Raw genomic sequence first — 21506 nt, forward strand, 5'->3', positions numbered from 1 at the left:
AGACCTCTGAACACTATAAAGATAAGATGTACAGATGAAGAAGCTGATTTTGATCTACTTCACCTGTACTTGCAAAGAAACCGCGGCAATTCAGTAAGCTGGTGCGATTCGGACGCACATCCAGACTACTGCTCACAGTTAGTCACAGAATTACAGGTAATCTAGTGAATACCCAATAATCTGCATTTGCTGCAACCTGGTAGACCCAGCTTTTCCAGGAGACTCTCACAGTGTCTGGTGGAGTTGATGGGTATCATAGCTGTCTTGGCTCCACACAGGTCATATAAAAAAGCTGGTATATTATTATAATGAAAATGACAAAGCGGTTTTCCTGTTTAGCTCAGAAATGCTCTTGTAGGAGTATGTCCAGGACGCGTTTCTCTCTGTATGATGGTGATTAGCCCTTTAACTCTCATATGACTAAATTCAAGTGCGTGGACTGATAGAACTTGTGCGGACACTGGCCCCTGGCAGCACAATGTATGTGAGATTACTGGAGGCACCAGGGTAACCTTATGCCACCAGGTATGGGTGCTAAGCTTGGTGTACACTGGAGTCATGAAATCGGCGGTGTTACATTCCAGGAAAGTGCATGTGGTCAACTGAAAGTCACAAGGCAGCTCTGTGCATGCTCCATGTAATATGCCCTGGACACCGTGAGCAAAGCTGGATTATTGGTCATATACAATATGCATTTCGTTTTTTGTAGATTTTGTCACAGTGGAAAATACATCTGTGTGGACATACCCTACACATGTAGGAGTGAGCGCCCCCCAGTGGTGACAGAAGGAAGACAAAACTTGATCATTTAACTGTAGGCCTGTGAAAGGAAACAGGGAACTTGAAGCCATACTCACAAAAACGGAGCCACATACCATATAGTAAATATGCATAATAAAATAAATTAAGAAGGGCCAATTTGATTAATTACAAAAGGGACCACCCCCACTGGTTACAGAGTCCTGGAGAGACCACGGATATGGTATGTCCATACCTGGAACAGCAACAACCACTAATGACCAGGATTTCTTTTTAACCCCCTCCCAATGGGATCTGTAAAAAAAGAGCTGTACTCAAGGTCCGCTCAAGCTTTCACTACCTGCCTTTAAACCTTCTGCATGGATTGGGGGGGGGGGGGGGGGGGGGGCAGATGTAGCACATCAGCAGGTGACTGGCCCCAAGTCCAGGGAGGACAGCCTAGGAGACAAGGAGCCCAAATGTAGTGGCAGGTACAGTAAATATAGCTCTCTTCACGGGTCCTGGGGTGGGGGGCATAAATAAATAAAAATCCTGCACACTCACTTTATGCCATGGTAAAAAAAAAAGAGAATGGTTATGACAAACTTTTTGTTGACCATTTCCCACGACAACTAACTCAAGATCTATGCAGGTTAAGTAATGCAATGTATTAAACACATTGCTTAACAGCTTAGGTAGATTATCTATGAAAGTGCACAATGCTTCAATCATGTTACCTCCACAACCTCATATGCCTCACATGGTTAGCTGAATACATTAACAAATATAGTGCTAGAAAGTAAAAGTTATTTACAAAAACAATAGGGGCGTCTAATCTCTAAATGGCTAAAAGTATATGAACATTGCTCCTGATTATTGGGTCCAGGGGTTTCAGTCACACATACTGCAGATAGCTGCCTAAAATCAAGCACACTGCCACGTACATTGTAGTTGCATGGTTCTGCCGGAGCTCAGTTCCTTTAAACATGGCGCTGACATGGGATGCCACGCATCAGTCTGCTGTGGTCAGCTACAAGTGCTGTTCTTGTGAAGTGGAAGCGTCTATGTCTGCAATAGCATCTATTAGGGATGAGCAAATTTCATATTTTGGCACAAGTTCGGGTTGTGTTGTGGTATGATGTAAATTGCATTATGGATTCCGTTACCACAGCCCATAACGCAATTCCATGATGGAATGCAAAACACGGAATGCCCTTAGAGGCATTCCGTCATAACAGAAGTCTATGGGCTGCATAACGGATCCATCCGGTTTTACGTTATGCAAGAGAGGACTCCCCTGCATAACGGAAACATTATGCAGCCCATAGACTTCCATTATGACTGAATGAAAAACGAAATGCCTCTAAAGACATTCCATTATGAAATTGAGTTATGGTCCGTGGTAACTGAATCCATAACGCAATTCAGATTATACCACAACCTGAACTTCAAAATATGAAATTCACTCATCCCTAGCATCTGTTTGTGAATCGTCAATGCTGGTCGCCAACAATTGTTGGCTGCAGCAGCATACGGGACACCCGAGTTATGGGAGCGGACCGAAGGATCAGGAACGGAACGTAGAGACTAGTATGCTTCCCTCCGCAGGTCCGGCGAGCCGGGAAGGAGGCCACCCCTTTAACGGCCAGTTATGTAGAAACCCCAGGACTAGTTGCTGCTGCAGGAAGTCATATCATTACATAAAAACAGGTCTTATGAAAAGGTGATTGATAATCCCAATAAATCCATCTTAGCACCTCCACCCTTATTTTGTTAAGGGGATGTACACATTTGTTGTTGACTATTAATGAATGAACCACAGTAAAGGTATTGCGAGAACAGAAACCAGGTTCAGCTGAGTCATCTGATGACCAATACATTTGACATCATTAATAGTAGCCTGCAATTATGATCATCCGTTGGACAAGAAACATAATATGATGACTTCTAGAGATTAGCGAATTTTCATGTTATGAAATTCGTTCACGCTTCGTTTGGTGGTAAAAGCAGAATTGCGTTATGAATTCTATGAAGGAATGCCTTTAGAAGCATTCAGTTATTCATTCCGTCATAATAGAAGTCTATGAGCTGCAAAACGGATCCATCCCGTTTCGGTTATGCAGGGGAGTCCTCTCCTGCATAACGGAAACAGTACAGATCCGCTTTGCAGCCCATAGACTTCTATTATGACGGAATGCCTCTAAGGGCATTCCGTTATAGAATTGCCTTATGGTCCGTGGTAACGGAATCCATAATGCAATTCTGCTTTTACCACCAAACAAATGTCAAAATATGAAATTCGCTCATCTCTAATGACTTCCCTGTATAGATAACAATACAATTATTATAATACTGCCCCACATACAAAACTATAACTGCTAAAATACTACCCCCTGTGTACAAGAATGTAGCTACTAAAATACTACCCGTGTACAAGAATGTAGCTACTAAAATACTACCCCCTGTGTACAAGAATGTAGCTACTAAAATACTACCCCTGTGTACAAGAAAATAACTGCTATAGTGCAGCCCTGTGTAAATGAATATAACTACTAAAATACTTCACCCTTTCAGAACCCGGTGAGGTTTTGTTACATTTTATCTTGTCTGTACCCTGCCACCTATGCATTTAATCCTGACCCAGGTGTCAAGGATTGAACAGACTACATGGCCTGCTAGGATACAGCTCTCTGGATCTCCGCATGCCCCCTACTGTAAAGGAGACAACTCCAATCCCGGCCTTGTAACTCCTTAGATGCTGCAGTCAATAGTGACTGTGGAATCTAAGCATATAAGTGGCTGCCTGTCACCATTGGTCCCCACAAACACGAGTTGAAGGTGCCAATGTGCTCCATGGATCACTATACTCTTAAAGGGAGTGCTGCTCTCCAGTGCGCAGTATTGTGTACTGGAGATACATTCAGATCTGTTATAGAGTAGTCACTAGGGATGAGCGAATCGACTTCTGATGTTTCATCCGAAGTCAATTCGCTCATCCCTACTAGTCCCCTCTGCTTATGGAGAAGAATGTCTGCTTTTTACAATTGCAGCCATTCTGCTGGCTGAGCAGCCTGCCAACAAAAGTCACACCACCCAGCAGGAGCCAGTATATGGTAGTGTACAGCACGGCTTCTCCACTGCTAGGTGTGAAAACCTGGGACCCTGAGGTCCATCTGATGGTTTCAGATCCAAGGGATTACAGTGGAGCGAGCTACCTTGATGAGTTTAGGAATTGTTAGTCTAGGAACAACTTGGCCAGTCCATTGAATGGAGACCGGCTACCATAAACAGCAGCTGATAGAACCTGCAGGACAGTGGTCATGAACGTGCGCTCCCTGAATAACTCTGGTAACACCAGACAATTGCATCCAGCAGAATGTGTATCTGTGGGCAGTCCTATGAATATCCTCTGCATGGGACTGCCCAAAAATGTGATCACCTCCTGGTGGTTCCACTGAATGGGCAGACACTAACAGTACCATATTATCTGCACACTGAGCTGCGGTACCTGAAAAGAAGCATTCATACTGTCTGCACACGCAGCTGCAGGACCTGAAATGTCATATGGACTCATGAGAAAAATCGATAATTGTCCTTAAAGTGAAAATAATCAAATAATGTTTTGCCCAAATCACCCGGTCTCAACATCATCCATGTGCCCTTAAGGCCCTAACAGATGCCCATTTGTTGGGTGGTTTACATCCCTCATCAGGGTGAAAGATGCCTAATTATCGGCAGCACATCCTCCTATGAAATCCGGGATGTGCTGCCAAATCAAAAGAATTGAATGAGGAATGACGGCAGTAGCAATCACTCCTCCCCTATTCACTTTGCATATCAGCCTGTGTAATAGGCTGGTGCAAACGAGTGCCGAAGGATGTGTATCGTCCATCGGTGCTCGTCCTGCCTGAATCGGCGATGTAATAGCGCCTGATTAAGTAGACTGTAAGCCGCAGCCACTTGTGCAGAGGTAGAACAGTGGGCTCATGTACATTTATGACAAACCTGCTCCTGTTCTGTACAAAACAAAGCTAATAAGCCACGTGCAGAAGTCCTAAGACGCAAGTCATCGGATTACTGTAACCTACCACTAAAATGCTCATCTATGGGGGCAAAATCTGACTTCCTTGTTGCGGTTTTGGAGCTAAAACACCACAATAAAAGACCAAACCAAGACACTTTAACATATATAGTTTTTAATTCATGTGCTTCAGTCCCTTTCAGTGCGACAAGTGCATGCAATGCATCGGGTCAATGTACCGCACACCCGTGTAGAACCTGAGGGATGGCATACTGCAGCTGTATCTGCTGTAACAAATACATTAGATATATTTATATTTCTCTGGGGGGGGGACAAAAAAAACTCATGCATATTGCACATTTCAACACTATGTATAGAAAATAATCTCCATATATACAAATACAAGTCATTGAGTTGATTTTTATTTTTTTTGCAGTTTGACGGTTTTGTTTAGTCATTGGACTGGCATGATGGCACAGTTTCAAACCAGAAGAGATATAGAAGCAGTGAACACCTCTGTGGGTCATATACCTTGGCATAGAGAAGGCAGAGTTGGCAGTAATACTCGGGAGGGTTGTGAAAAACAGCAGCGGATGGCAACATGCAGTGGCCACTTCCAAGTAACATTTGGTTAACCTGAGCCTCTATGGGGCGATCCACATAGAATACAGCAGATCTAGATTCAGCATGCAGTAAAGCCACATATCACATTCATTACTAGGAGGACTTTACCTGTGGCCTAATTGACCTGGATAGTGTGTGGTGTGTGTGTGTGTGTGTGTGTGTGTGTGTGTGTGTGTGTGTGTGTGTGTGTGTGTGTGTGTGTGTGTAATGTTTCAGTCCTCTTACGGGGGTGTGTGTGTGTGTGTGTGTGTATATATATATATAATCTATCTATATCTATATGATCTACCTCCTATTCCAGTCATGAGAAGTTATCCCCTATGCACAGGAGAGAGGAGATAACTATTAGATTAGTGGGTGTTCTACCCCTGGTACCCCACAAATCATGAGAACAGGGGCTCCCTACACATCAGGACCCACCAAATGAACAGTGGGAGCAGTCGGGCATGCGCACCACCACTCCAGTCATCTCTATAGGAGTTCTCTTCTTTTTCTAGAACTCCCATAGAGATAAATGAAGCTGCAGTGCGCATGCTTTAACTGCCCGGCTGGTCATTTTGGAAGGGAGGGGTTTCTGGTTTCGTGATAAGTGGGAGCCCCAGGTTCTGTGGATACGGGTTAACTTGTCACATCCGGAACACCCCTTTAATGCTAGTCATTTTCTGCTTACTGTTAGTAAAGAGGTGAAAATGGCTCACGACAAGCAGTATGTCATCTACAGACACCACTGAGCGTGCCAGCTGGGTAGTCACTTATGGACAATACTGGATGCAGTGCGTCACTTCAGAGTCTTAAAGAAAAAAAAAAAAGCAGAATAAAAGGGGTTAACTTTTTTTATACATAGATCACTCCTTGACTAACAAGGTGCCAGCTCCTGCCAATGTCTCACTTTTTAACTTGACATGCATCATATTCTATAGATGGCCATTTATTTCTTCCAGGTGTCAAACACTCTGTGGCCTGCAAGCCTTGGCTCTCCAGCTGTGACAAAACTACAACTCCTAGCATGTCCACATAGCCACAGACCACTTACCATATCATGGCCCCCTTATTTACATGCGTGTTATATCTCCAAAGGGCCTGAGCAACGACAGGACACTTATTTCTGTGGAAGATAACAGAATAAGCGCCTGTTCACAATGGGATCATAGATTAGGCAGGGTTCAGGGAGGATAACATCTACACCTGGGCAGAATAATGACGCATGTTACGCTAGAAACATAAAAAGGGTCACTGCTGGGTAAAAGGGTAAATCTTTTGTGGGAAGGATGGACAGCTGATGGGGTGGCCCATACACCCTCAATTTGCTGCTCTATCTGCCATGTACAACAATGTGCATGGGTTTAAATAAAGCCAAATCACAAAAGGGGTTGTCCCACAAATAATATTCTACAGTTCCCAAACCGGAACCTGGATCTGAATACTTTTATAATTGAATGTAATTAAAAATGTATTATAACTACTGAGTTATTCAATGAAATCTATCCGTATAGCGCCACCTGCTGTTTTCTCTACTTCTAATCTCTGTCCTGCCACTGAGATAGAAGCACATGCTCAGTAGTTCCTTCCTTCAGAGGCAGTAGAAAGGGCACACCGCCTCAAAGTTCACACCCCTAAGGCTACTTTCACACTTGCGGCAGAGTGATCCGGCCAAATGTATGCCAACTGATGGCATATGTAAGACTGATCAGGATCCTGATCAGTCTGACAAATGCCTAATCCGTCTTTCTGGTGTCATCCGGAAATACGGATCCAGCATTTATTTTTTTCATCTTTTTTTCAGTCTGCGCAAATGACGGATCTGGCATTCCTGTGTTCAGTTTTTTTGAGCCGGAGATAAAACCGTAGCGTGCTGCAGTTTTATCTCTGTCCTGATCAGTCAAAAAGACTCAACTGAAGACATCCTGAACGGATTGCTCGCCATTCAGAATGCATGGGGATAAAACTAAATCAGTTATTTTCCGGTACAGAGCCCCTAGGACGGAACTCTATGCCGGAAAAGAAAACCGCTAGTGTGAAACTAGCCTAAGCTGCCATAAATCTAGCAGAACAATTGGAGCAATGAATGGGGAGATCTCTGGATCCAGGTGAGGGTCAGGGCTGGTTCTAGCTATGTTAGAAGAGGTTCTTGTGTACTAGATTACGTAGGATTTTCATGGGATAACAACGCCTTTAATATTAGGAATTGAAAACTTAACATCCTTTTCATATATTTTGCATTTAAATTCATCAGCAGTTACAAAAAACCCTGCTTCCTGTCAGAGAGTGTAACCTCCTTCACATAAACAGCCTGCGAAGGTTTGCTGCAATTGTATGCAGCCTAGGCAATCCTAGCCTGCACCTTGATCCTGATTTGCTACAATGTATCAGTGTTGGTAAAAATGCATGGGTCCAAGCTGTTTGGCTCACAGAGCTTTAGTTACAATAGAACCAGATGCAAGCACTAGTCAACTGTGAGTAGTATGTGGGGACAAATATTTGGAGTTCCATTCACTGACAGCAAGCAGAGACCTTGGAAATCAGAAGTGAAGGAAAAGTAAATTAGAAATTGCAGAATGATATGATACAGAATTATGCTTTATCTAAAACCAGAACATACCTGGATGCATGAGATGACATTGCATATGGTGTCCCCAAAAAACTAAAACGTAGCTGGCTACCTGTGATAAGGACACTATGGCTGGGTTGACACGGGGAGAGATTTCCACGGGGGTGCAATGCGGGAGGTGAATGCTTGGCACCCACACTGAATCCGGACCCATTCATTTCTATGGGGCTGTGAACAAGAGCGGTGATTTTCACGCATCACTTGTGCGTTGCGTGAAAATCGCTGCATGCTCTATATTGTTTTTCAGGCAACGCAGGCCCCATAGAAGTGAATGGGGCTGCATGAAAATCACAAGCAAGTGCGGATGCGGTGCGATTTTCACGCATGGTTGCTAAGATGAAAGTCTATTCAACTGTATTATTTTCCCTTATAACATGGTTATAAGAGAAAATAGCATTCTTTAATACAGAATGCTTAGAAGGTCAATTGAGGGCTAAAAAAAAAAAATATATTAACTCGCCTCCTCCTCCAATTGATTGCGTCACTGCCGGTCTCCTGTTTGTTCTTCAGGACCTGTAATGACATCACTGCTCATCACATGATCCATCACCATGGTATGGATCATGTGATGGGCAGTGATGTAATTACAGGTCCTGAAGAACAAACAGGAGACCGGCAGCGACGCAATCAATTGGAGGAGGCGGCGAGTCAATTTATTTTATTTAACGCTCAATTGACCTTCCACTTTGCATTCTGTATTAAAGAATGCTATTATTTTCCCTTATAACCATGTTATAAGGGAAAATAATTACATCTACACAACCTTGAACCCAAACCTGAACTTCAGTGAAGAAGTTCGGGTCTGGGTACCACATTCAGTTTTTTATTACACGCGTGCAAAACGCATTGCACCCGCGCAATAAAAAACTGAACAAGGGAACGCAATCGCAGTCAAAACTGACTGAAATTGCGTACCTACTCGCGCGGGTTTGCCGCAATGCACCCGGGACGCATCCTGAGCAAAAACGTGATGCCCGTGTGAATCCAGCCTAGCACAATACAGGTCCATTTCCCAGTGTAGTCTAATAAAGAAAACTGCTGGGAAGCTCAGACCCAACGCGTTTATTCAGCGAGCTCTGATAGTGTAGCATGGGACGCCATAGTGACACGTCTCCTTTTACAAGGGGTACAGGGTACAGAGGGATGCATAGTGAGTTTTCCGATGTATTGTTCGGTATAAAGTGATATAAAACGGTAAATCCCATAAAACCACAGGATCTGCCCAGCAGACCCAACCTAGATCACGTCAATGTAATACTGAACCTGCTATTAAGGGCTCATGCACACAAACTTATTTTCTTTCAGTGTCCATTTATTATTTTTTTGCGGACCGTATACGGAACCATTCATTTCAATGGGTCCGCAAAAAAAAACGAAAGGTACCTCGTGTGCATTCCATTTCCGTTCCGCATTACGGACAAGGATAGTACTGTTCTATGAAGGGCCAGCTCTTCAGTTCTGTAAACTACGGAATGCACACGGATGTCATCCCTATTTTTTGCTGATCCGTTTTTTGCAGACTGCAAAATACATACGGTCATGTGCATGAGGCCTAACTCGGAGGTGGGGGTGGGGGGGGGGGGAAACAGGTCAGGTCACTATGTGCTAAAAAACACTGCTCATCTAAAGAATAGACAAATCTGCTTGTGTTATACAAGAAGATCCCCCTATTCCAGGAGGCCAGTGATCAGCTAATTGAGATACAGCACGTGCTGAGAAATCCTGCTCAGGATGTAGGTTGAGCATCTACGATGGATCTTGGGCAAAGCAAGAAATATATAAGCTAGCGGCCAGCTCACAGTGCCCCGCCATTACCCTTCTGTGGGTTATGTTCACCTAAATCCCTACTAATAAAAAGCCGTACACTTAGGGCCGTTTCACACAAGTGAGTCCATTACGGGAATCGCGTTCCGCGTGCGAGTGTGATTCTCCGCTCTGGACTTGCAGGAGCGCACGGCATTATCATGATTTATAATGCTATGTGTCACTGCATGGCCTTTTTTCCACAGAATCATAGTGACATAAAGCGGTCAGTATGATTCTGTAGAAATAAGGTCAAGCAAGTCCAGAGCGGAGGATCACACTCGCACACGGAGCGCGATTCCCGCAATGGACTCGCTCATGTGAAACAGCACTTACTCACTCCTCCTCGATACTGACTCATCACCCAAAATGACCCGTGCATTAAACCTTCATACCGCACCTCTAGCATTCTGCAGATTTAGTCCAATTCTCAGGTGCAGTAGGGCCCCTACATACTGGTAAAATCACAGTAGGGGTCAGTTTTTTTTAATGCTGTTTTTCAAATTATAATTTTTTAAACAATGGGTGTTTACTTCAATACAAAACTGCATTTTCAGTTTAAACGCAGATTCACCCTATTAACAGTGTGATGTCCACGGCATCTCCCCTATTAAAACTGTGCTTACCATCATCGTTCTGCAGAAAAACACTTCATCCACATGCAAATGAGGCTGTGAAGGTGCCTAGGGGCGGCGTTACAATGGCCAGTGCCCAGGCCCCTGGGTCATTTTCATACGAAGCCACTTCCCCTCCACCGCGTCTGCCCGCCCATCTCTGCTCTAACCTCCCTCCTCCCGTCCGTAATCCCACACATGCGCCGATGAACGCGATATCGGCGCGTGCGCATTGAATGAGCACAGTCAGGCCGGGGCATCACAGTTTACCGTGCGCATGTGGATTAAAAGTGTTTTTCTGCAGAACGATGATGCAAGCAACAAACAGTAAGCACAGTTTTAATAGGGGGGATGCCGTGGACATAACACTATTAGGTTAATAGGGTGAATCTGCGTGAAAGTCTCCCTTTAAGGCTTTTGGGGCAGATCTGTGCCAAAAATGTGTGGACATGGATGGAGTATTTTTTTTGATGCTTACTATTCATTTCCAATGAGAGATTCAGTGCAGATTCCATCCCAAGATAGGGCGCGCTGCTTCTTTTTTCCATGTGTAAAACAAAGCAGGTGCCACTTTCCATTGAAATGAACAGGAGGCTGTTTTGAGGCATTTTTTTGGGATGATTTTGAGGAGGAAATGCGTCAAAATCAATGTGAACCGGCCCTTAGCCTTCTAAGCAGGTCATGATCTCTGTCTTGGAGTAGTAAAGAGGATCCATCACCTCTCCGGACAAGTCTGGTTCAGTAAATACTTTTTAAAATCCGTAATAGGACATATCTGCAGCATGTTTTCTTAGACCTCTGCATTGTACTGCTCCTGTTATTTCTCCTGGAAATGTATGCAGAGCTTGGCAACTGGTTGTTACCATTCCCCTTGTCAATGCAGCAATATAAACAGTCACTGGACAGCACTGAATTATGTAGGGACACAACCTCTTAACATAGACATGGTAACATCCATTTGTGTATTTCCTGGAGGAATAACAGCAGTGCAGCCAAATTCTATGAAAAGATGCTCCAGCACTGCTATAACAGGGGAATCCAAGTGTTTACTAGAACAGATAAAGCAGTGGAGCGCTTTACATCCTTAGCTGCAGAGCACAAGCACATAAAACACTGGAAAGGACTACATACGGTTTGGAGAACGCAGCATAAACAGTGTAACTAAAGCTCTAAAACGTGTCCTGCATACAAGTACATTCAGGAATACGACGACATGTGCCAGTGTTCACAGTTGTGGGGTGATGCATTACCTAAAGCTTACAACCGCCATTTTTAGATAAAGATGGGGTTACCTAGTGTACGGCTGCAGACCGTGAGGTAACTGTGCATAATATAACAGGTGGATAGCATCGGATGGCCCTTGGTTATTGCTGAGTGGAGTGATCGCTCATCCTCTATAGACATGTTAGGATTGCTGGAGTGGATGTAGGAGGGTTTATCACAGTTGTAGTTAGACAGGCAGGGAGGAGGTCCAGTGGTTGCCCCATGGGTTAAACATACGATTGGTTAGGACAAAGAATGAAGCCAAGAGAAGAAACTTGTCCGCGGGCATCACCTGATGCCAGTGCCATCACTTGGGGACATGTGGATATACATACTAATATATATTTATAGATTATACATAAAAAAAAAAAAAAAAAAAAAATTTTTTTTAGAAAGTAGGATCTTAGATTTCCTTGACGTTCGCAGACCGGGAAGCAGGCTCTGAATGTCTGGCTCCAGTGTGTGCAGCACAATGTCAAACAAGATGGTTTTTCTGTTCCCAGCGCAGTGTTCTCTGCAACCAAATCCAGGAAGACGGCAGTTTTTGCCCAGCAGACTTGTAGGACTGTCTTTGGCCCAGACAGGCTGAAGATTTTGTGTCAGGTCGTGCAGCGTCTGAAGGATGTTACCCTGCGCTTTTACTTGGACAGTTTGCTAATCACTCGTATCAGAGCTGCGTTCTCATCCTTCAGTCTTTGATTGTCCGCCTTCAAATCAGAGAGGACCTAAAAGAAGATTCAGCATAAAATCAAGACCACACACACATATACAATAATAAATATATATATATACACACATATACATATATACACACACCCCCCTTTACAATTAGGCTTTAAAAGGGGTCTTGTAGATTATGTAATACCCTCTGTATAATGAAATGTGTGCAGAGATCTTGACAAATGTAAAGAATCATTTTATTAGTCTATTTTGTGGTCTCCTGGTAGCTGTTTTTGGATTGAAGGGAAAAAAAAATGCAGACAAGTGCCAAAGGAACACAGCCCTCTGCAAATTAAAAGACACAGGATAATATATCCAAGAAGAAAGGAGACATTACCTTTAACTCTTCTTCAAGCTCAGCTGCCTTTCGTTCTAATGCTCTTCTTTCCTATGGAAAGAGATGGCCCAGTAACGGTTATGGTGTAATTCTGCTTACATACAAATGTTAAAGTCTTTAACTTGACAAAAGCCTCATGACCATAGGAGATTTCTACAAAAGGAAGAAAGAAAAAACTGTGGCATTCACATGGCCGGTAACAGTATTTGCAGATCTGCGGACTGCAAAACACATAGGGTTGTGTACATGAGGCCTTATAATGAGTTAACTACAGAGAGAGGATGTAGAATGACATAAGCAGCTTTTCTAATATTTAACAGAAAAAAAAAAAAAAAAAAAAAACACATACAAATCTCTCGAGCTCCAGCAAGGCAGGTCTCTCTGCATGTCTCTCCTGTCGCTGGAAAAGAGAGACAAACAGTTAAAGGGACATTTCCATCATTTAAATTTTAAATCACACATTAAAAAGGGCCCTGTGACGTCCTCAAATAAATAACTGGCTACATACGTGATATCAGTAAAGAGTAAGTAACCGCCAACCTGATAATTCCCTGCTACAGCACCAGCAGTGAACGATCAGGAGATATGACTGCAAAGCGATGCAGCTAGCTGTATTCCTGTAGGACAGGTCTTCACCCTACATGTACTATTTCTGTATAAAAGTGGGGGGATGGTTTTCTCGATATAATTTCTTGAAGCTGCTCCATGTATACCTCACACCTTTCTCTCTGTGCTTTTAGCCCAGCACAAACTCTCACTTAACACTATTTGTCAGACCAGGGAGGAGTGAGGGGCGGTGAATCAATTAGAGCATCACCCTCCCTATGCTATCCTGGTAGTTTGACAATGCACTGCTCTGCTGTCTGCATACATTTCTAGGCCTATGAAGAAATCAGTAGAGCTGCCACTCAGTCACTTCAGTCTTACTAATCAGGTTATCTTGCAAGTAAACTGAAGATTACTTTACTCCCCCATTCAGAGCTTTTATCGCAGATAACTGGTAACCAGGAAAATTTTCTGCATTTCTGATGAAATAAAATGAGTACAGATGGGAAAAAAAAAAAAAACATGCAAAAATTCTAAAAAGAATATGGGGGTCATTTATTAAGCTGAAATACGCCTATATTAGGCGTATGTCAGGCGCAGATTGCGGCACAACCTGCGACTTTTCCCTATGCTCACGCCAGGTTTAAAATTGTGGGTATGGAGTGTTTCAGGCATAGAAAAAGTTCTGAATGTAAGACAGCAAGAAAGCAGTCTTACATTTAGAAGCGGTGGTGGATACGCCAAAGTTATGAAGAGGCCAGAGCCTCTTCATAACTTTGGCGGAACCACCGACACCTTAGGGCTTTATTAACCCTTTCATGACTGGGCCTAAAAAAAAAGCCTGAATGTCCAGGCAATTTTTATTGATTTTGTGCATGTGGTGATTTAGTGAGCCCAATTCATTTAACTACCAAAATCATTTTTGCGATGTTTTTGACACTTAGGACTTATTAGCATGTTTTTTCATAGATCCCCCCCTTATGTTTAATTTGGGGGAAGACCACTAATTCTTATTAAAAAGTATATATTTTTTTTTAATTATAGCTTTTTATTTCTTAAATATTAAAACTGACACAAAAATTCATTATTGCAATGGGTTCCCTATTTTGTGACAATCGTTTTTGATATATACCATGTATAGGTTTGAGTGAACACGGTGACTATTGTGATGCTTTTTTTTTTATTTGTATTTGAATTTTTACTATATTTTTAGTACATATGTCCCCCAGGAGATTAAAAGACCTCTGGAGGACTTTTTTTTTACTTGCACTGTTTCCACTGTAACTGGGGCATCCACAGGAGCCCCAGTTACAGAGGAAAACATCCCCCTGTGGGGGCATTACACACAGGCAGAGCTGACCAGGGTCTCCTTAGACCCTGCAGCTCAGCTCCTGTCCAGAGACAGCCAGAGGTCATGTGACCGCGTGGACTAATAGAGGAAGCAGTGAGCTGCTGCTGCCGGCAACAAAGAAGGCAAGAGCAGTAATAATCCGCTCCTGTCTTCTCCTCAGGGTCCCTCAGTATCTTACAGCCAGGACCTGACCTGCTTCTGCTAGATTGCAGGAGCTTTAGGGCGGTTTCACACGAGCGGATGCCGTGCGTGGCATCCGCGCCGTGAAAGAGTGCCAAGACCCGCTGCAGACTGCAGAGGCACGGAGCAGTAACATGACTGTTAATGCTCCGTGCCTCTCTGTGATCTCTTTACTACGAAATCACAGTTGTCACTGTGATTTCGTAGTAAAGAGATCACAGAGAGGCAAGGAGCATTATCAGTCATGTTAATGCTCCGTGCCTCTGCAGTCTGCATCGGGTCTTGGCACTCTTTCACGGCACGGATGCCACGCACGGCATCCGCTCGTGTGAAACAGCCCTTAATGTAGAGCGCTGGGATTAAAGGGCTGCCTGACGTCAAGGGGTTAAGACCGGTGTCAAACACTGATCTTAATAAATGTGCCCCTATGTTTTCTATGAACACTGAGCTTTAAGAAAATGTCCTTTTTCTGATAGAAATGGTCCCTTTAATGTATGGCTCTTCACTGTGAAATATTCTATTCACCTATACCAAGATTACTGGGAGGAGGGGGACAACATTTTTTTTTATTTTATTATTTTAACGCAATCACTTAGTTTTGCCAGACTGCAGATCATGAGGCAGTCCAGTGCATGAGACAGACCAGAAATGGCGTCTGACACTATTAATGAGAATGATTTTCATGGAGTATTCCAAACATGCCCGGAATGATGTGCAATTATCTGTATGTCATCAATCATGTGATGTAATTCCGAATACACCAGCATAACGCAAATAGGTAGGTGCCCAAGGAAATACCTGCGTGACCCGCTCCAGCTCCAGCTTTAACTGGGTGAGTTTCAGTTCTGCCTCTTGAAGCTGTTCTCTCATCGACTCATTTTCAGACATTAAATCTTCATATAACTGTGGAATGAACATATTTCTACCATCACATCGCATGGCAACACCATGCTTTAAAAAACAAAAATATTATTCCTAAGACATCACTCATCTAATTGGGCCCCCACATGTTCATTTTCTATGAGGTCTTAGGGTAGCAGACCTCCATGTTGTCTATGGTACCTGTAGTTAGGAAATTAGAACACTATTCCACTACACCAGGGATGCGCAACCTGCGGCCCTCCAGCTGTTGTAAAACTACAACTCCCATATGCCCTGCTGTAGGCTGTCCGGGCATGCTGGGAGTTGTAGTTTTCCAACAGCTGGAGGGCTGCAGGTTGGGCATCCCTGCACTACACGGATTTCTAGCTGTGTCCACAGGGATGCAACGATAATATGCATAATAACTCAAGCTTCCACTAGGATCTCTGTGAATCGGGAGTTGCAAAGAAGATCTGAACATACCTTTTTGTAATCTTTGTCAGACTCATCCTTGTGCCTTGGAAAAGAGTATGTCCCCGATCTGAATGGCAAAATACTGTTTAAGCTTTCCGTTACCCTGCAATCAGTAAACACAATGCATATTTCTGGTGGGGGAATTCATCAAGCCTTCTCTGCCTGAAAAGTGGGGCCAAAAGGCAAAGATTTTTGCGCAAGTCCCATTTTGAATACAAGTTTCCCAGTATGTGAAGCACAATCCACTTTTCTAAACACATGAACAGGGCATGAACAGAGGAGGTGGGGGAAGGGGGCGCTACATGGGACAATAGTTACGAATATTTATGCCAGGAAACTATAAATTACACAAAAAGGTACGCCTGAAATTAATTTTTAGTTTGAGATGCACAGATCCCCTGAGATGCACCCAAATTATTAAGAGGCTTAATACATCTCAAGCCAGGGCAAACTAGATCAAGACTGGTGTAAGAAATGCCAGCCTTGATACACTCTCCCATAATGTTACAGTCAGTAAGGTGGTTATACAGACTAGATGAACAATGACTGAACCAAATGACTGAGGTGGAAACTAAACGGTCGACTAATGTCTATGGGGGGTGTTCCAGGTCAGGTAGCTCATTCCTTTGTGCTAATGGTAGATAAGGCTCCACCCGAAGTGTTTTGTGACACCTTATTGCTTTCTCCCTACTGAAAATACATGCATGCTCAGCCAAGCATCCATGTGAATGAAAAATAGCTGATGGCTGCATGAGTGTTTGGCCAACAGCTATGTAAGGTACATGGCAGTCTTCACAATAGTCTGCTGAGGTCTGATGAGGCAAGGCCTTTAAGGTTTATTTAATAGAAAGAATAACTAGGAAGTGTCACACTTGCCTGTGCCCAGATGTGTCATTGTGGTTTACCACCTCTGTGTCCTCATTCTCTGTTACCTGTAAAACCAAACTAATATAATTATGTGCAGTCAGCAAACGCATATTTAAAAAATAATAAAACCACCATGTCTTCCTTTTGGCAATATCAGTAGGCGACTCAGAGCTCGGCACCTTTAAGGAGTCAATGTAAATAATATAGAAAATACAAGTCTTAGCTTTATGCACGTTGATAATATGTTAAAGATTATAAAAAAAAAAAAAGTGCTGCTTTAAAGGGGTTGTCCTGTTTCCCATATTGAGGACCTTCCCTAAGGATAATCATCTGCGATCTCTTCAACCAGCTGATCAGTGGGGGTGTTGGAATATGGATGACCTATCCTGAGGACAACCCCTTTAAAGGCACTTTGTCACCAGAAAATTCACCGGAAAATATGCACAATGCCTAGCATGGCTGGTCAGTTAAATGTAATGATACCTTTCACTTAGGGCAGTGATGGCTAACCTTGGCACTCCAGCTGTGGTAAAACTACAACTCGCAAGATGCCCCCTTGCTTGGCTGCTCTCAGAACTCTATAGAAATAAATGGAGCATGCTGGGAGTCGTAGTTTCACCACAGCTGGAGTGCCATGACCACACAGCAGGGTCGAGTCATGGTTGTCACGCAGCTGCTCTGTGATTGAACACTGTGGCGGGCCATACATTGCTTGCGGCCATTAAAAATGCAGGCGGGCTAAACAGTGCAGTCCTTAGTAGTTTTAACAAGAGCCAGCCGTTGCCTGCACATCCGCACTGTAGTTGACCGCAGTGCGGCTACGTTGCAAAAACTTAACACGACAGCGCGGTGTGGTTGCACCCTATGCAGGAAACTGCACTCACACAGGCCGTGGGCTCTTCCTCTCTGGTTATTACCAGATGACTATTCCGTCACGACACTGCACTCACACAGGCCATGGGCTCTTCCTCTCTGGTTATTACCAGATGACCATTCAGTCGCACACTGCACTCACACAGGCCGTGGGCTCTTCCTCTCTGGTTATTACCAGATGACTATTCCGTCACAACACTGCACTCACACAGGCCATGGGCTCTTCCTCTCTGGTTATTACCAGATGACCATTCAGTCGCACACTGCACTCACACAGGCTGTGGGCTCTTCCTCTCTGGTTATTACCAGATGACCATTCAGTCGCACACTGCACTCACACAGGCTGTGGGCTCTTCCTCTCTGGTTATTACCAGATGACCATTCAGTCGCACACTGCACTCACACAGGCTGTGGGCTCTTCCTCTCTGGTTATGACCAGTCACGACACTGCACTCACACAGGCCGTGGGCTCTTCCTCTGTGGTCATTACCAGATGACTATTCCGTCACGACACTGCACTCACACAGGCTGTGGGCTCTTCCTCTTTGGTTATTACCAGATGACCATTCAGTCACACACTGCACTCACACAGGCTGTGGGCTCTTCCTCTTTGGTTATTACCAGATGACCATTCAGTCACACACTGCACTCACACAGGCTGTGGGCTCTTCCTCTTTGGTTATTACCAGATGACCATTCAGTCACACACTGCACTCACACAGGCTGTGGGCTCTTCCTCTCTGGTTATGACCAGTCACGACACTGCACTCACACAGGCTGTGGGCCCTTCCTCTCTGGTTATTACCAGATGACCATTCAGTCACACACTGCACTCACACAGGCTGTGGGCTCTTCCTCTTTGGTTATTACCAGATGACCATTCAGTCACACACTGCACTCAAACAGGCTGTGGGCTCTTCCTCTCTGGTTATGACCAGTCACGACACTGCACTCACACAGGCTGTGGGCCCTTCCTCTCTGGTTATTACCAGATTTGTGCCCTTCTCTTTCTGTTCAACTGCATTTACTATTAAGCAGCTGAACAGGAATAAAAGAAAACATCCGGTCAGGGCCAGAGTGGAAATGCCCGAAGCCTGTGTGAGTGCAGCAGAGATGGCAGCTTCAACAGTGCGATGGACGGGTAATTATTAAGGCAAACCATCTTCTTCCACTGGGCAGAACAAACCATGGGTTTTGTCAAAAGCCCAGAGAACCCCTTTAACTGCACGTAGTCCAAGCTCAGCTGAACCATGACTGGCAACCCACGAGGACCTGTCCGCTAAAGCCTTCTCATCAATAGTTTCAGGGTGAGGATATTAGTACAGAATGTGCACTACACAGTAACTCCTCTTGCTGACTGGGAAACACCCACTGTTCTGGAATGCAAACAAACAAACTCAATGGTGAGGATATTTCCTTTAGAGTCGCTATGTACAAGGACAATGAACTACACAAGGAAGTATACAGAAAATTACCAGTACAAAAGAAGCAAGCACAAACCTCATCAGATAAGAGCCCAGGCACTACAGCAAGGACAACAACTGCTGACCCAAGTAACAACAAGTGAAAGTAACATATGCCTAATGCTGATCCTGAAAGAGCAGCGGTCACCTCGGCTGACATGTAACTACTTACACTGGCCAAGTCTGCCTTTGATCATCCAGGACTACAATGTGTCCGGCAACCTTTTATCTCCTAACCGGGAACCACGCCCTGAACACTGCGAGGGCAAAATATTAACAGAATAAAGTTGGAGCATGTCTAGTAGACCACTTAAGCACCATTATACATTTTTCTTTAAAGGGGTTGCTTTACATTTTTCAAACCAGAACCTGGAGCCAAATACTTTTGCAATTGTATGTAATCAAAAATGTATTACAGCCAGAGTTATTCAATAAAACATTTGCATAGCGCCCCTTCAGAAAGGACACGCCTCCTAAGCTGCCAGCTTAAAAGAAATCTAGTAGAACAATTGGGAGCAATGAATGTGGAGACCTCTGGATCCATGTGAGGTACAGGGCTGGTTCTAAGTTTGTTAGAAAGAGACTCATGTACTATACGATAGCGATTTTTCTATTTTTTGAACATTACCCATAACTCTTTTAAAGGGGTTATCCGGGTTCAGAGCTGAACCCGGACATACCCATAATTTCACCCAGGTCACCCCCTGACTTGAGGATCAGAGCAGTTCTCCCTTGCTCTTATTTACTATAACACACTGCCGGGCGGAGGCCTCCGCCCAGCAGTGTGCTCGGTGACGTCACCGGCTCTGATAGGTGTGCTTTAGCGCTGCCCTAGCCGTTTTTCAGGCTAGGGCAGCGCTATAGCCCACCCATCAGTCCCGGTGACGTCACCGGGCTCACTGCTGGGCAGAAGCCTCCACCTGGCAGCCCTATGGAGAGCTCGGTACATCACCGAAACTCCACAAAATGCCTTTGCCCTGCACGATTTAGCGCAGGGCAAAGGAGAGCATCGGAGCATGAAATGCTCGTCAGGCGGGCTTGCTTGGGTGAAATTCTGGGTATGTCCGGGTTCAGCTCTGAACCCAGACAACCACTTTAATGAGGCTCTACTGCAATGTGATATTCATTTCTGCTGTTAGATCAGGCAACTTAAATGTGGCCATTAGGGTTGCAACATTACTCGATGTAATCAACACAAAAAAAAACTGTCTTTTAGAGAGATATTTCTCTCACCCAGCATGGGCGAGTTCATGTACAATTTTATTTTTTGTCACAAGTTAGTGGAATGAGACTTTGTAAGGAAAAAAATAAATAAAAATAAAAAATCATTTTCCGCTAACTTGTGCCCAAAAAATAAAAATATATTCTAGGAACTTACCATGCCCCTCATGGAATACCTTGGGGTGTCTTCTTTCCAAAATGGGGTCACTTGCTGGGTATTTATACTGCCCTGGCATTTTAGGGGCCCTAAAGCGTGAGAAGAAGTCTGGAATATAAATGTCTAAAAAATTTTACGCATTTGGATTCCATGAGGGGTATGGTGAGTTCATGTGAGATTTTAATTTTTTGTCACAAGTTAGTGGAATATGAGACTTTGTTTTTATTTATTTATTTTCTTACAATTTCCACTAACTTGTGCCAAAAAATAAAATAAAAAAATCTTCCATGAACTCGCCATGCCCCTCAAAAGTGATTTTTTTTTATAGCGCCGCTGTGATTTTACGGTGTTTTTGCAGTGATCAGAAAAGAAAAAAAAACACAATTCTGTCACAAGATCAGGCGAACACTGCGTTTTTTGTAGAGCCTATAGAACATGTCCTATTCTTGTCCGCAATGTCGGACAAGAAAAGGCATTTTCTATATAGTTCTGGCAATGTGCGGATCCGCAAAATGCGGAAAGCACATTGCCGGTGTCCGTGTTTTGCGGATCCGCAAAACACATACAGACATCTGAATGGAGCATTACAGGGGGGGTGATCAATGACAGGGGGGTGATCAGGGAGTCTATATGGGGTGATCAGGGGTTAATAAGTGACGTGGGGGGGGGGGGGGTAGTGCAGTGGTGTTTGGTGCTACTTTACAGAGCTGCCTGTGTCCTCTGGTGGTCAATCCAAGCAAAAGGGACCACCAGAGGACCAGGTAGCAGGTATATTAGACGCAGTT

The 21506-nt window shown here is 44.0% G+C and overlaps 1 protein-coding gene and 1 pseudogene across 5 annotated transcripts in view; one reads left to right on the top strand and one right to left on the bottom strand.

Annotated features, from left to right (window-relative positions):
• The window catches only part of LOC122926156, a 354925-nt pseudogene that overhangs the window by 45672 nt on the left and 287747 nt on the right, over positions 1-21506 (top strand).
• PPP1R12C (protein phosphatase 1 regulatory subunit 12C) overlaps positions 11437-21506 on the bottom strand; it is a 104009-nt gene continuing 93939 nt past the window's right edge. For 4 of the 5 annotated variants that reach the window (XM_044281702.1, XM_044281700.1, XM_044281704.1 and 1 more), the window contains 6 exons: positions 17017-17072; positions 16150-16243; positions 15604-15708; positions 13078-13128; positions 12729-12779; positions 11437-12396 (listed from right to left, as the gene is read on the bottom strand). In XM_044281702.1, the coding sequence (XP_044137637.1) occupies positions 12310-12396; positions 12729-12779; positions 13078-13128; positions 15604-15708; positions 16150-16243; positions 17017-17072 (444 nt within the window). In that variant the 3' untranslated portion in view covers positions 11437-12309. The remainder of the gene's footprint in view (positions 12397-12728; positions 12780-13077; positions 13129-15603; positions 15709-16149; positions 16244-17016; positions 17073-21506) is intronic. The other variant, XM_044281701.1, reaches the window with a different exon arrangement.

This window comes from Bufo gargarizans, chromosome 2 (assembly GCF_014858855.1).
Source record: "Bufo gargarizans isolate SCDJY-AF-19 chromosome 2, ASM1485885v1, whole genome shotgun sequence".
Classification (NCBI taxonomy): domain Eukaryota; kingdom Metazoa; phylum Chordata; class Amphibia; order Anura; family Bufonidae; genus Bufo; species Bufo gargarizans.